A 15079-nucleotide genomic window follows, 5' to 3' on the forward strand; every position below is an offset into this window, starting at 1 on the left:
ACTTTTTTTAAAATTCTAGTGATATAAAAATCATGAGTAAATTATGCGCAAACAAATAACACAAAACACACACACTTGTCACCCGATCTGTTTCTCACAAATTAAAATGATGAAGCTCAACACACAAGTTTGATGTTTCTGAGTGCGGCGAGGGCTCTGAACAGAATTTCATTGCCGGATATGCTGTCTACTTATGCTGAGTAATCTGAGCTCTTATGTTTTTGGCTCTCTCGATCTCAACCCTCTTGTCTGGCCATTTTCTGTTGTACAACTCCAAGAGCTCGCCAACGTAACGCCCTGCTTTCTCGAGATCGTCGCCCTGCTTACGACGTACCAGACCCTCGGCCAGCCCAAACAGGGCGTCCGACAAGGGGTAGTCTTCCTTTTCCCTCTCTGTCTCGAGGTCATACGCCTTTTGGAACATGTCAAGTGCCTCATCGAGCTTCATACTGTCGCCATCGTCAGCAAGGAATCTTCCTGTGTATTATGAAATGAAAGAATATAGTTTATTTGAAAACAAACAAACAAAAAAACAGTCAAACCTGCACAAGATAACCACCCTGGGGATCAATAAAACTTGGTCTATGTTGACAGGTGGTCACTATAGACAGGGTTTTTAATGCTTGTACCAACTGGTATCAATACACCATAAGTGCTGACATTGGCCAGATGGTCTTAATGAAGAGGTGGTCACTTGTACAGGTGTGACTGTTTAATCGTATGCTTCTTAGAACACATACTCAGTAAAGAATGCTTGCCATCTTTTGTGCTAGTGTCTTTGCTACATAAGAGGGTAACGTTATACACTGGAAAGCAGCAACCCCCACCTGCTGTGTTGTAGAAAACTGCCAATCGTTCTGGCCGCTCCACGATCTTCCCATAGTCGTCCTTCTGCACCTGATTTTCTGCGTGCTTGATCATCTTCCTACAGAAATCAGAGTTCAACGTTATATCAATTTTGACTTAAAGGTTATCAGTAGAAAGATTATTCTGAGCCTACATGTACATGTTTGTTTTGCGTACCGGTAAAGCGCTTCATCGCGTTAAACTCCGGGGTACAAGATGCGCATCTGGACAGATTTATTCGATCTTCTCACACCGGGATGGACCCCAAGCTTAAGTCTTTTCGATAAGTATGGTGTGTTTGTTAACGTGATGATGTTGCGGCTCTCATGAAGCACAGGACCTCTAATCAATGTCCTCTACAAGGGTCTAATTTTCACTGAATCAGCTGAGAACATTGGTATGAAATGCCTTTTCCAACCTCAAGACCTGTCAGGAATTTCAAGTCAGTACCTCCAGGTTCTGAGTCAACAACCTATGACCATCGATGAAGACAGGACATAAGTAAGCTACGACACCAGTTGGAAAACAGATATGAAGTTGTTCTTACTCGCATTCTTTTTGTGCCTTCTCGATACACGCTAGCCGTTCTCCCTCAGAGTCGGCCAGGTTGATGAGCATGTTGAAACACTTCACGAGCTGGCGGTGGCACATCATCAGGCTGTATCAAAAGACGTGATTTTTTGTTTAATCTGTTTGCTTATTTGCTTTGTAATGAAGCATTCGTCTATGAATTCACTGGACGAAGACCAATTGCAACATTGATCAAAAGACTTTAAAAAACTATTGATTAAAAGACCATTACCTAGCTGTCTTGAGTAACATGAATCTTGATTTATACCTAGCTATCTTTCTCCATTTTCTATATCAAGGTAAAAATCTTAAGCTTTGTACCCATAGCTGTCTTGCCCGGACTTCTTCAGGACGCCGAATTCAAAGTATTCTCCTCTTCCCTCCACGAACTCTGAGTACCTCTGGATGGCGTGCTCGATATCCCTTCTGAGGTCGTCTGGACTCTGAGAATAAAAGATAATATAACATATAAAACATGTGAAGCATGTGGGCAGAATGGCTGTGAAATGACAGTGCAGCGGAATTAAAAGTACAGAATAGTCAGATGTCCTTATCTAGAGTTGGCCAAGTAATAGAAGAAGAACTAGTCAACTCCACGTAGGCATTCTACTTATCAGATCTAGCTGGTGTGAAATGAGCTCTCTTGCATTGGATTCTTCCTAAGTTAATCGAAATGCGTGTAGGGCACGTCACTTACCTTCCCTCCTTCCTCTAGACGCAGATACAGAAGGGCGTTGGTCTCAGACAGGAACTTGTGCAGAACTGATATCCCAGCATGGTTCTTGATTTGCTTACACACGTGGAAGGCGAGTCGCATGTTTTTGATGAGGCCGTCTTTCCCAACCGGATCGGCTGCATATTTTTCCTGTGTGGCAAGATAATGAGATAATCAGATTCTCTCAAAAAGAACCGCATTAAGAAGAGGAGGGAACTTACACAGCCTGGGATTTTGAGATGGTCAAAACGACTCCGTACCTTCATGTAGAAGAAGCAGCGTCCCAGGGAGTAGTTGATGGAGGCGTATAGCTCCGGCAGGTACACCTCCTTCATGCGCTCGATGGGAATGGCGATGCCGCCCTCCACCATCTTCTGGTACTGCCCTGCTGTCAGCGGCTCCTTGTCCCTGACAGACTGGACCAAACCTGCGGGGACTTTATCAAGCGCGCGGAACAGGGCCAAGTCTTGCTCTGCGATCACCTTGCTCTGGATCATGGTGGTGAACACCTCGTCGGGCAGCCGCTTGCTCGCCTCGGACAGCTTCCAGTAGAGGGCTTCAGCTTCCTTTATGCTTTTCTCTTCAACACTACCCTGCTCGTCATAGGAGACAAAACTTTTGTATTGCTGCAGCTGTTCAGCTATCTTGGAGTTGACTTCAACCCAGTTGATACCGGCAAGTTCCTCAAGGTGATCCTGTTCGGAAAAAAAAGGAAGTTGAAATTAAACATTTTCAGCTCAAATCTAAAATTACAAACTCTAAATTCTTCATGTGAAGAAACAAAGATAATATGCAAATAAGTTCGCACTAATCATATCACATTTACCTTGGCGGCTCTGAGATGTTCCTCTGCGTTGCCAGGCATCCCACACTGGGTGTTCATGAAACCGTACACTTCGCTCAGGCGGGCCAGTGCCAAGGAGAAGCTCCCGTCGTCGTTAGCATCCCTGGAGTGCCGCAGTACCTTCCCAACATGAGGCTGGAGAAGTTCAGTCAGCCGTCCAGATCTGAGAAGTGAGAGGAATTATGAAAAATACAATAATATATACGTAAAAGACGATGAAGGTTAGACATCCTGGTAATAAGATACGCCAAAAAGCAGTTACTCGAGCAACTCGGTATGGTTTTGGAAACGGTCAAACGTTTCAGACAACCATTCGGTGTCTTTCGTCAGTGACACTGACGTAAAAGTGCAAAGCATTTTCCATGTACCAAAATAGAAAAGGACCCATGGACATCAATGACATACTTGGTGTATCGGTTGTCCTTGACGAAGTACTTGAGAAGTATGTTCTGGATCTTCTTCAGACGTTCTTTCTCCTGTTGTTCGGTAAACGACAGGCGCATAACCAGCTGCGTCACCTAATGGACAAGATCAGAGGTCTTAAATGGCTTTAAGTATGTGCATAGTGATATGCTTGTCGCTTGACCAATATCCAGTTACCATACTAATTTTGTATAATGTCTAATACATTATGTGTAACTAGGCAAAGACATAAACCACACGTATAAAAATTGTTTTTCTAAGAATCAATAGACACCTACTCCTAACTGCTATGTATGTTATGCTTGTTAATTACCACACTTCTTTCAAAACTAGATAGACAATAAGGTTGTGGCCCAATCTAGGTATAACACACATTATCGCACCTCGTGAACAGAGAGCAGGCGGTCGTTGTCGATGCCGTCGACGGTTCCGAGGGACAAGTCCTCCACCTGCATGACGAGTTGGTTTAGCGCCATGCTTCTCATGGCGGGCGAGTCATTCACGTCCTCCTTCAGGATCACGATGGGGATCCGACTCTGGTCCATGTAACCGGTCAACTGGAACATCGACTTTGTCTAGGGTGGTGGGATGAGAAAACAGGGGCTCATGATGTGAACCTAAGCATTGTGTCAAGGATTCTACACAACACCTAGAACTAAAACTAAAAGCAAATATCAGCCATACAATGTTGGACATTTGCTAACCTGCTGGTCCAGTTTGCTGACTGCCAAACGCAGGGCAGCGAAAAGGTTTCTGCCCGTTTGCTGGAGCTCTGGTTTCTCGTAGAACTGCGACATCCACCTGAGAAATGCAAGACACGTTATCAGTCATTCTTTATCATAGCAGGCCAGAATCAACCGCAACTTCAATTTGGAAATCATATTTTGCAGTTGCACTTGGAATAGCTGCTTACTACTAAGCTACATTGACTGATAGCAGTAATACTTACTCGTCTGCTTTCTCCTCCAATTTAGACGCAGTCTCTTTCTTCTCCAGTAGAGTCAGGTAGTTTTCCACGCTTGTCTTCGTTTGGCGCAGGTAGCTGCGAGCTGCCGCCAGTCCCAGTGGGAGACCACTGAACTTCGACGCCAAACACGCCAGTTCGTCAGGAGGATGATATGGCAGCTGCATTCGCAGGAAATCCTTTGCCTCGTCATTTGAGAAGCCGTTGATGAGAATGTAGGCGTCTTCTGGGATGGAGACGTTTGCTGGCTGCTGGAGACGCTTGCGGTGAGTGATGAGCAGAACTTTCGACTCCTCCCTTGGTTTCAGCAAGTCGGGCGACAGGAACAGACCGTCGTCGAGGTCGTCTAAGATCAGCAGGACTGGGGTCTTTCGGTTGTCGAGCGCTTTCGCCACGCTGGCATCTACTTGGCTGTCATCGGTCGGCACCTTCTCCTTCAGCTTCTCCAGGAGATTCTGCTTGTCGGTGAGAAAACTTTTCTTGTCGTGCCCATCCAGCCTCCACACCACGGCTGTGGGATGGCGCTCCACGAACAACTCCGCCTGCGACAAGGCCACCTGGGTCTTCCCCGATCCGGTGATGCCAGACAGCACGATAACAAACTGTCTGTCTCCCATGGCACGACGGACCCTCTTGACATCCTCGGAGGTGTAGAAGTGGCTCACCGACTTGGCAACGTTGCTTATGGGGTTGTAGATTTTACCGGGTTGGCCGGCCAGGAGGGCTGCCAGGTCATCCCGACCCTGCTCTTTGAGGGCCTCTCGGAAGGCATGGAACGCTTTGGTCCCCTTGGTGGGGAGAATGCGAAGCAGAGTCTGGGCCCTCTCGGGTGGAGACTCTTCCCTCTCGATCACGTTGCGCTCCCTCTCGGTCAGGACGTCGGAGTTGATGAGGAGCAAGCAGGTCTTCTCTGTGTCCAGGCAGGTGGCGATATCCCGACGGTGCTTCCGCAGGAGGTCCCAGCGAGCAACGTCCTCTGGGATATCAGGGGAGGACCCTTAGAAAGAAAGATACAAATGAACAAAAAGAAACATACATTACAACTGCCGAACTGATTGATTTAGTGCAACAGGGGATTTGCAATTACTTCCAATCATACCCACTTTTTGTTCATAGTTCTGTAAGGCGTACATTTATTCTCCTTCCCGTTGTGATAATTTCTCTGCGGCGTGAGACGATTCACCAACTCCCCTGATCTACGAAAGAGCGCGATTGATAATGAACTGGCCCTGCACAAGACTGGCGGGATGGACTTCTACCCACAACATCAACAATTCCTAACTTTCGCGAATGTTGGCGATACAAAGACCGTTAAACATTGATGGACGAAGTAAATAAAATATGTTCGTTAGTAAATGGTCGTTAGTAACATGAGTACATCGTAGTCAACCTCACGACTTGCTCGGATAAGGTAGACTTTTTGGTCTTTCTCGAAGAGACAATTGTTATTCTCTTGTAGAACTGATAGATATATGCTTTGATGTTAATACAGTGACATCTTCAAAGAAAATACTGCGAGATTAGTTACTAGTTACAAATTGTGTACGACATTGCTTACTGCCTTCATGATATCAGTCTTGCTGTTCCTACCTTGCTGGCCTTCCCTTTCGTCATCTGACAAAGTTGACTCCAATTTCTCTGCCAACTCTCTGTACAGAGACGCCCCATCGTGCTTCTCCTTCAGGGCCGAGCAGAACTTCTGAAAGGCTCCGTCGCCCTTCCTGGGCAGCATGAAGAGGAGGGTCTCCATCTTGTCTGCCTCTGTAGGCTGCGTGTTGATCCGGTCGACATCGTCGATGGTCAGGGTGCCCTTCTCGTACAGGTAGCCCGTGATGTAACGTGTGGAGACCGTCCTCTTCAGTTCGCGGTGGTTCATGCGAAGCTTGTTGCGGTCACGTGTATCCATTTTGCTGAGGGGAGGCATGCATTTTCATGGTTAAAGACACTGTTAAAGCCTCTCCATTAATTAGACGACATAACACAAATAAATAAGTTGCATTTGTTAAAAGTAGAAGACTTGACAGGGAAATAGTGGCAGCTCCCCAGGCTAGAAACTTGTTGTTGTACCTAACGTAGAAAACTCGAAAGGCTATCAATAACTGATTTACAGTGGCACACAATGCTTACAAGCATGACATTACAGCGACTCTATATATATGTAGTTTGTAAGTAACCGCGGCAGCTGCCGTAAGGATTCTTGCGCCAGCAGCCTGCAAGTAAAAGAACTCCTGCAACAGTCGCCACTGCTAGCAAATTGCTAGCTACCTTTCACGTTGGTAATGTGATACGACAAACGCCATGGTGAGGACGGCGGTAAGTCAGGTAGGGACAAAAGTCCAACAAAGGTGTAATGAAGGTAAGGGTCACCAGTCACAGCTCTGAATAGTCGCACAGTAGATGCATGTTATATCGGACTTGTTTTGGTCGTCCTTTTTGGCGTTTTGTTCGACTTATTTTGTTATGTCTTTTTCTGTTGGAAAGTTGATTCCTCCCCTTCCAAAAATAAACACTAACGGCACCTAGAATGTATGCGAAGGGCGCTAACTAGAAAGAAGGACAAATGTTTTAAAATGGCGTGCATGAGTTAAACGTTACATATGCTCGAATGGTTTAGACTTGGGTGGCTCGACATGGGATGAATTGCAAATCGCAACCATAAAGATATATATCAGTAAGCTTAAAAAGAATGTAAAATTGAGGGAAAAGTGCAGACTCAGTTAGATACAGGTTGTAAAGACGGGAAAATGATCAGCCAAACAAAACAAAACATTCAGTGCTAGCTACGATAAACGTACTTGTACATCGGTTATTTCCAACGACTTTCAAATCAGGTACGATGCACTAGTCGGGTTTTGCTCAGTAAGTACTGGAGATGAGATAGTGAGGAAGATTGTCGAGTAGATCGGCCCAGAAAATCTAAGGCTACGTTTAACGCGCACCCGTTTTATAGAGGCCGCAGACAAAAGGGGCGGGCTATTATGTGGAGAGGCTGTAATGGGGTTTCCCGCCATGATACGCGACCACGTCACCTCCAGTAGGAATCCCCGTCAACTTAAGAATTATAACAATGTCTGCCCTTCGTTCCCTCCATCACTCACTCTGCTTCTTGTTTTTTTTCTCACATACAAGATTGCATAATTGCAATGATTTATACAAGCAGGTACAAGTATCCAAATTTATCACTTATACCGGAAGTGGTTTGCACGATGCAAGAACAAAGTCTCTACCGAGCTTTTACGGTTCTTAGCTAAGGCAATGTAACAAGAAGCAGTCTGCAGACACCGATAGAAAGTCTAAATGAAGAACCCGAATGAAGCAGGGGTGGCAACATTTTGCTCTGGAATGCACTTTTAGCCGGCGGTACTTGCACAATTGTGTAAAACGTCACTACAATAAGTTCTCGTTTCTGTACAGCTTTTAATCTTACAAACAAACCTGTTCTAAGATGGGATCATCAACAACGTGAAATATAGTTCCGTTAATGGCATTACTGTAAAGATAGGCTTTCAAAGTCTAATTAGGCTTCCGCTGTGCAACAACATACGTCCGACGGTGATGCAACCACTGAACAACTGTACGTCCAACACTAGTTACTAGGCTTTGATTTAAACTTAGTTTAACATTTCATGCTTTCACGAGAGCACTTTGATATAAAGAAAAATAATAGATGTCCCTGAATTTACAAGAGAAGCAATTCTTACCGACCGACCGACCGACCGACCGACCGACCGACCGATCGCCCTGGTATCAAAGAAGGCGAGCCCGTTTAGTGAGCTGGATATTGGCCACTGCAAACGCAACGCACTTAAAGACCACAATGGTTAAAACAAATATTGCCTATTGAAATAACACTGCCAAAATACGCGGTATTGTCTTGGTAACCAGAGGTTGTATTAATCGGTAAGATACTAATTGAAAGGTTGATTCAATGACATACAGAGTCATAAGGCAAAACTGCCATACTCAGGGAAGCGCCGGAACATAAAGCCTTAAGACGTGGCTACTGAGGCGTTTCTCAGCAAACAAACAACAAAGTCGTCAGAAAAATTCCCGTGTGGCGCAGTGTTTGAGTGATGTAGGGCAGGAGTCCAACCGAGCTGGCACCATCGCCATAGACTGGGCATGTTGCCAGACGAGAATAAAGATTTATATCATAATCATACAAATGTATACCTAATCAAGCAGTGTTGTACAGTAACCCATTCGAATGAGAATACACGCAAAAAAAAGAACAAAAAACTGGGTCCAACTGGCAGTAGTGCTCCGTTAAATCTTTCATTGTACATGACCTTTGTCCATCTTTGAGTTTGACACTAACGAAAATATCGGTCAATTTTCCAGTATGACCAACTTTAGAGCAAGAAAAATCAATGGTTGAAACCTCCTTGGATAAAGACTGTACCTAGTGTGTTTCACGTTTCATTTTCTATCTGCATGCTTCAAATTGAGATATCTCCCTTCATAAGACTATAACGTTACTGAAACATACAGGTGTTACAGCCACTGTTTAAAACTATACCATATCAATGTTGCCTAATTACACACATAGCAGACCTGTGGAAACTGTATGCAAGACGATTCAAAATGGATACTACACAGTTAAATGGTTGAGAAATCGCATACCAAAGGGCACGAGTCCTATGTACGGCTCATGTACTAGAAAACACGATGGAAACTACGTCACAGCTTGAGACCACACCTGGCGAAACTAACTTATAGATACTCCAAACAAGAAAACCTGGCGGAGTGCGGATAAGATAACTCACCTGCGTCAACAATCGAAACTCCGGGCAAGCCCCGTTAGCTTTCTTCTTTAATACGAAGATATTCAACTACAGTTACTTGGGTTTTCCAACGTTTGTGTCGATCGTAGTTTCCAACGACGAATGCGGAAGTAAAAATAGATGCTTGGTGTCGGGCCAAAAGTTCGTACCCATAATGCACCTAACATGAACAGAGGGGCATTGTACGGTTAGTATGACATACTTGCAAGTCAATTCGAATTGCAAATCTAAAACAATTCCTACACATGACTGCAAAATATAACATGAGTAGCATTCAAAGGACTAGTTGCATATCAGTACCGACAGAATATATTTTTAACGTATCGTTTCTACAGGGTTCCCCTTCAAAATGGTACCTCCCAGAAATGATGATGACATCACTTGTCGCGGGGATTTCAGGGTAGGGGATTCCCCTAATTACCATATAAGGCTTATTGCTGACGATTTGATGAGTGATGGAAAGCCCCAGCTAGACCACAAGGACACATGTGGTAAACCTACTAAAAGGTAATTTTAAGGTTTTGACCATTTTTGGTGATCGTACAGTTTGATGGCTTCATATTATTATGTAATTCTCCTCTCGCAAGTATGAGGAAGCCCCATCCACTGGTTTCACACCTGTCAGGTTTTCACAGGTATTGAAGTTTTTGCTACCTGGACCAGTTGACAAGAGCTATCCAGGTGATCACATGCGATATAGAAGGTAGGAGCAAACATTATGTGACTGATTGAGAGTAGGCTGCAAGAACAAACATTTAATATGTTAACTGATTTCTGTGGAAGTTCTCTCATCAGCATGGTTTGTGTACATTATTATTTTATTGACAAGGCTGAGGCTATTGACAGGATGATCCAGTCAACGCTAGACAGAATGATCCTGTCTGTAACACTTTTTTGTACAATTGGCACTGAGTACATGTGTATCATAGTATATCACTTGAAGTTTTTGGAAGTTAACCAGGAGGCAAGAAATGCAACCATCCACCTTTGATAATATATAACGTTATAACGTCCTTGATAATATCCTGCCAGTTACACCTTTTTCACCATTGGGCAGGAAGGTCATTAAACCCCTACACATATATAGGAGATCATATTAATAGAGCAAAAGTTTTTGACATTTCTAAGCCATGAAAATTAACTATCGAATTGATGTATACAAATTGAAGTACACAAGATTCTACCTGCATATAAAGATCAATGTACATCCCAAAATTTGCCGGATGTTTTACAAAGATGTCTAACTCTGCCGATTTACTTCCTGTTTGTACAGTATCAGAGACTGCAAGCTGAGCACAATGGAGCAGGAGAGGAAGGAGAATAATGGTTTCGGCAGTATTCCTGCACCAAGGGTTCACAGGACTGGTGTGTTCCACTGCACCCTCCTGCTGGCAGTCTGGCTAGCTTTCTGGTTTGGGGCCTGGTTTGTCATGCAAACAGTATGCAGCATGCTAGGTCTTCATCTTCAACCTTCACCAGGTAGGTGGAAACAAATTGCCGAGTGAAGTGCCCTAACGTTACATATTAAAGTGAAGGGTCAGTTAGCATTCATGGGCACACTTTCTCTTATTTGTTTTATGTGTTGTTGCTCTGTGACCAGAAGGTAACCTCCAGTGACAGAGCTTTAGTTTTGTCATTTGTTGTTCTTTTGAGAGGCTGATTTTGATGTTGATACATACAGGATTGTGTTTACATTTGGCAGTTATAGCTACCTTAATAGCTTTTGAGTAAGCTTTTGGTATAAGTCAATGTGATGTGTTCTGTATGTGATATAAACACCATGTCACACACCAAAGAAAACAACACAACCAACATAAACCATAAATACATCACAGAGTACAAAGCTACCTACAGTCACTTGTTTTCTGTTCAAAGTCAAATTGTGTGATTCTGTTCAAAGTCAAAGTGTGTGATTTACCTGTATTTCACAGGGGAAAATTCTGCAAATGACATAGACATTGAGACGTCCACGTTTACTCGCTACCTGTTCATCACAGCTGCTCTTGTTCTCACGACTGTGGTCTCTGAGCTCATGCACAGTGTGGTTCTCTTTGTGGAGGAATGGAAACATGTCAACTCTCGGCATGGAAGCAGGTATGACTCATGCCTCTCTCTCTTTAAAATTAGCTTGCAAGGTCAAGTTATAGCTCCATGTTGAATGGTGGACTTTCATGATGTTGTAAGCAAACTACAATATGATAATTGATATGATTCTCATGGCATGCATGAAATGACCTTTGTTTAATTATGACTGAGGTAGAGAATGGTGCACTGATGATTGTGTGGTCATATCATTCATGCATCAAATTGATTAAGCCAACAGTAGTACAGGTGTTTAATTATAGCAAATCATATGGCTTACATTTTGCAACTAGCTCACAGTTGCATGTGGCCAAGTGTTAGACATAATACAAGGTGCATTTCAGACATTGACAAACGGATGTGATCATCACTCATTTTTACCTGATCAAAAACATGTCATTTCTTGCCATGCACACAAGCACACCTTCTTCCTACATGGTAATCACATTTTTTTTTACATTTATAACTTTTGAGGCCATAATTATTATTGAAAAGCACAAGTGAAATAAAGAAATAGCTATCCTTTAAATCTTATAGACCCAAATACAATGACAGGAGAAACAAGTCAGTGGAAATGGCACTTGAACTTTTAATACATTTATAAATGGATTCCAAAATGAAATACAGAGCATGAGCATATAGGAGTTTGGTATAAATGGTACACATATATTCTTTTTCAAATAAGGAAAAAATAAAGCAGTTGAATCAGAGAACAAGGAAACACGCTTGCCACATGGCCCGAGGATAAAATAAAAATACAACTGTTTAATAATCTCCTTGAGGTGAAGATGATTTTGTTGCCACTGAGGATAGCTTATTAGTTACAAGTTGTTGTACTGACTTTTCAGGTACCAAGCCTTCCAGAGTTGTCTCCACTTTGAATTCCCCATGAGAGGCGCTTTTCCTGCCCTGCTGGTTTTGTCTGTGGTCGTCATATCTATGATATGCTTCCTGAAGACTGAGATGCTCGCCCAACTGTTATCCCAGTACCTGGACCTGCTGGTGCTGCTGACGGGGGTGCAGCTTGTCATCCTCTCGTACTTCATGGTAACAACATAATATGTTTAATCTATCAAGTGATCCCATTGGAGGGATACTTTATTTATAGACACATAATCATCCAAATGTCAAACATCTTGTCAAGGTTTAGCATTCATACTCAAAATACTTGATGGCAACCTCCTTGATTTTACTGATGACTTTTACCTTCAGCCTACTAAGGTAGCCATTGGGAACAAAATCTGTACTGGTTATGGAGTTAGGTAGCAGAGACTGCAAGCTGAGCAGGTTAAGGACATTTTTAGACTATTATTTAGGAAGTCTGCATCATAATGAGAAGACACTGTCTGAGTACTTGACAAAAACCTACCCTTCTGACTGACCTGCTATATCATGCTGTTCAAATGCACCTGAAACAGAAGCCAGCTGAAGTGGAGGTGATGGAGCAGGTGGAAGGAACCAATCAGAACGTGGCCCATGGACTGGCCTGGTCCTTCTACACTGGCTATCTCAAGATTGTTCTACCTGGTAAGAGTTACACCCCTAAGTGTAATCCTAACATATGATTAGAAATCTGGGGTGTCTGAACATAGGGCTGTCCCTGAGTGTCATAGTGCTCGTTTATTTTTAAAAATCTAGCTACGTTAAGTTTATGTCTTTTACAGTAAATTTTTAGGAATAGCACTTCACTCGCTGTTTTAAAATATTCTCTTATCAACTGTCCACCTATGGTTCTAGTTGTCATAGTTGTCCCTTTATGTAGGATTTCAATAACACTGCAATGTTGTGTGCAAGGAATATCCTACATACTGTTAGTAAAAAATGTAGGTGTAATGGTCTGTAGTACTAATATACACACACACATGTATATAAGTATACTATATATGTATGGGCTGATTTAATTGTACATTTCTTCTAGGTCTTTGTGAGAGAATTGAGCAGTCAGCATGGAAAGACAAAATCCACCCCACAGCTCACAGGCTGTTGGTTCTGATCCCCCTGAAATGTGAGGTCAGAGCCAAGCTGGAGGATGAAGACTCCAACATTGAGGTGTGTTTGTTTTGCATAACCTGGCAACCCATCTCTAGGTGTAACACACTAGTTCAATGCAGCTAAGGTACAATTCAAGCTGCTTTAGTGTCATCCACACTGGGATGGTCCCTATTCTTGATGATAAGTGTCAGACTCTGTAACATGCTCGATGGCTCTCTGTCTTTCCTAAGGACACAACATCAGAGCTTACTAGCAATTCAGACCCAGAACCTTTGACTTTTAATCAACAACCCTAACCAAAAGACCACCTTTCCTGCTGAATAGTCTTCTCCATCTCTGGTGTATCAGAGATGTGTCAACATGATTTGACTGCCAGTGGTCACTGATGTGCAATATTCAGAAAGGATGTTTGGGAAATTCTTGTCAATGAGTAATTAAGTAGATTATCCTAGTTTTTAAGACTATTTAGTAAGACAACCACTATATAGTAACACTTGCAAACGATAGGTCAGGGTAATTTCTACCAATGTCACAGAACAGTTTTTCTCTGTAGAATGTTACTGCAGGTTTGAGTGATGAGGGAGGCCTACAACCTGTTAAAAGGGACCGGGCTGGCGTCAAGGATAGGGTGTACAAAAATGATGTACACTGCATCACTGATCCAGATGACAATAGACGTGTAAGTACATTGTAGTTGCATGTCTGAAATGCCATTTTTCATCAAAGAAATATCTTTCAAGGAAATATGATAGTCATTTGATAAAGCTATAATCATAGACTAGGAAAGCAATGATTTAGATTTACCCAGGAACTTGGTATTCTTTGAGATCAAAGGAAACTCTTTTCTTTTGTCCATGTCTTTTTCTTGTATAGCACGCAGACACAGTGTCACACTCTTTGTTGTGATAATTTTGCCATATATATAATCAGTGCCGTGTGTTTGTCCGCAGAAAGAGTACTGTGTTGTGGAGTATGCTACCAATGTACAAACACTGTACGACATGCAGGAATCCAAAGCCTGTGCAGGGTTCAGCAGAGAGGCCAGGGAACAACAGGTCAGTCAGATCACTATATGGTTGCTCTATGCACTCTTCCATTTGTTTCTTTTGCATATTACCGGAAAAACAAATTTGGACACAACACACCAGTTTTGTATGTAGCTTATAATGGGTACAAGCTGTGTAAGACCAGACTGATAGGTTTGATTCACTCACACCTGGATGGGCCCTTCCTCTTTTTGGTGTGGTGGGTTCTTTAATGTGGTCATGGATTGCCACAAATATCTACGGGCTGTGCAACTATGAATACTTTTTTTGACTGTAGGTGAAATTGCTGTACTGTACCCTGAAGAACATCATTGAAGCTGATGGGTGCAGAGACCGAGTAGTGCTGGTTCCATTTGACATAACAGGTATTCACCCACCGATAGCTTGTTGTACTGTGAGATTATAATTTTTCAGTGATCATTCAATAAGCCATTGTGAAATGTGTGGAAGGTGAAGCTCTGAAAAATAAGTTTGAATCCTTAGCACCACTAATATTGTGGGGAGAATATGTGGACTATCCATATCACCCAAGGTTCCAGCCCATCATAAAATATAGACCAGTTTGTAATGCCTGTATCTAATTTTAGTGTGGCCCAGGTACTAGTATGTCTTAATACAGACTTCAGCACCTCTATGTCAACCTGAGAATATTTATAACCTACAAAACAATTTTGTCAGTGGTTGGATGCAACCTTGATTTCCAACTGATTGATTCCTACCTCCTTATAGATGCTGAGGATCACAAACTGGCCAGGGTCATCCTGCGCACCCTGGAGCAGCTGAAGTCTGGGACGGTTGACATCCGCAGATGCC

The 15079-nt window shown here is 43.0% G+C and overlaps 2 protein-coding genes across 3 annotated transcripts; one reads left to right on the forward strand and one right to left on the reverse strand.

Moving 5' to 3' along the window:
• Positions 1–10: 10 nt before the first annotated feature.
• LOC118409824 lies at positions 11–9306 on the reverse strand. Of its 2 annotated transcripts, none has more exons than XM_035811169.1 (13): positions 9129–9306; positions 5953–6272; positions 4348–5359; positions 4103–4199; positions 3782–3973; positions 3381–3493; positions 2958–3138; positions 2392–2826; positions 2114–2281; positions 1738–1859; positions 1394–1504; positions 828–925; positions 11–477 (listed from the first exon to the last, which is right to left on the reverse strand). In XM_035811169.1, exons 2-13 carry the CDS (start codon positions 6266–6268, stop codon positions 188–190), a joined length of 3135 nt encoding a protein of 1044 aa, XP_035667062.1. In that variant the 5' UTR covers positions 6269–6272; positions 9129–9306; the 3' UTR covers positions 11–187. The 2 variants fall into 2 exon arrangements, with proteins under 2 accessions (XP_035667062.1, XP_035667061.1); XM_035811168.1 differs by lacking the exon at positions 9129–9306 and adding an exon at positions 7158–7286.
• A 1138-nt stretch (positions 9307–10444) lies between these two features.
• Positions 10445–15049, forward strand: LOC118408630 (stimulator of interferon genes protein-like). The gene is made up of 7 exons (XM_035809461.1): positions 10445–10625; positions 11078–11240; positions 12077–12275; positions 12647–12755; positions 13147–13277; positions 14171–14275; positions 14996–15049. The coding sequence occupies exons 1-7, from the start codon at positions 10445–10447 to the stop codon at positions 15047–15049; spliced, it is 942 nt and encodes a 313-aa protein (XP_035665354.1).
• Positions 15050–15079: the final 30 nt, after the last annotated feature.

This window comes from Branchiostoma floridae, chromosome 2, assembly GCF_000003815.2.
Source record: "Branchiostoma floridae strain S238N-H82 chromosome 2, Bfl_VNyyK, whole genome shotgun sequence".
NCBI classification, from domain to species: Eukaryota; Metazoa; Chordata; class Leptocardii; order Amphioxiformes; family Branchiostomatidae; genus Branchiostoma; species Branchiostoma floridae.

What these genes read in the sequence shown, in the direction of transcription:
- LOC118409824 (XM_035811168.1), bottom strand. An exon ending in TTGGAGGAGAAAGCAGACGA is followed by an intron (nt 4,200 to 4,347) that starts GTAAGTATTACT and finishes TGCATTTCTCAG; the next exon opens with GTGGATGTCGCAGTTCTACG. An exon ending in GTCTAGAGGAAGGAGGGAAG is followed by an intron (nt 1,860 to 2,113) that starts GTAAGTGACGTG and finishes TTTTATTCTCAG; the next exon opens with AGTCCAGACGACCTCAGAAG.
- LOC118408630 (XM_035809461.1), top strand. Translation starts at nt 10,445, where the DNA reads ATGGAGCAGGAGAGGAAGGAGAATAATGGTTTCGGCAGTATTCCTGCA. An exon ending in TCATCTTCAACCTTCACCAG is followed by an intron (nt 10,626 to 11,077) that starts GTAGGTGGAAAC and finishes TGTATTTCACAG; the next exon opens with GGGAAAATTCTGCAAATGAC. An exon ending in GAGAGGCCAGGGAACAACAG is followed by an intron (nt 14,276 to 14,995) that starts GTCAGTCAGATC and finishes ACCTCCTTATAG; the next exon opens with ATGCTGAGGATCACAAACTG.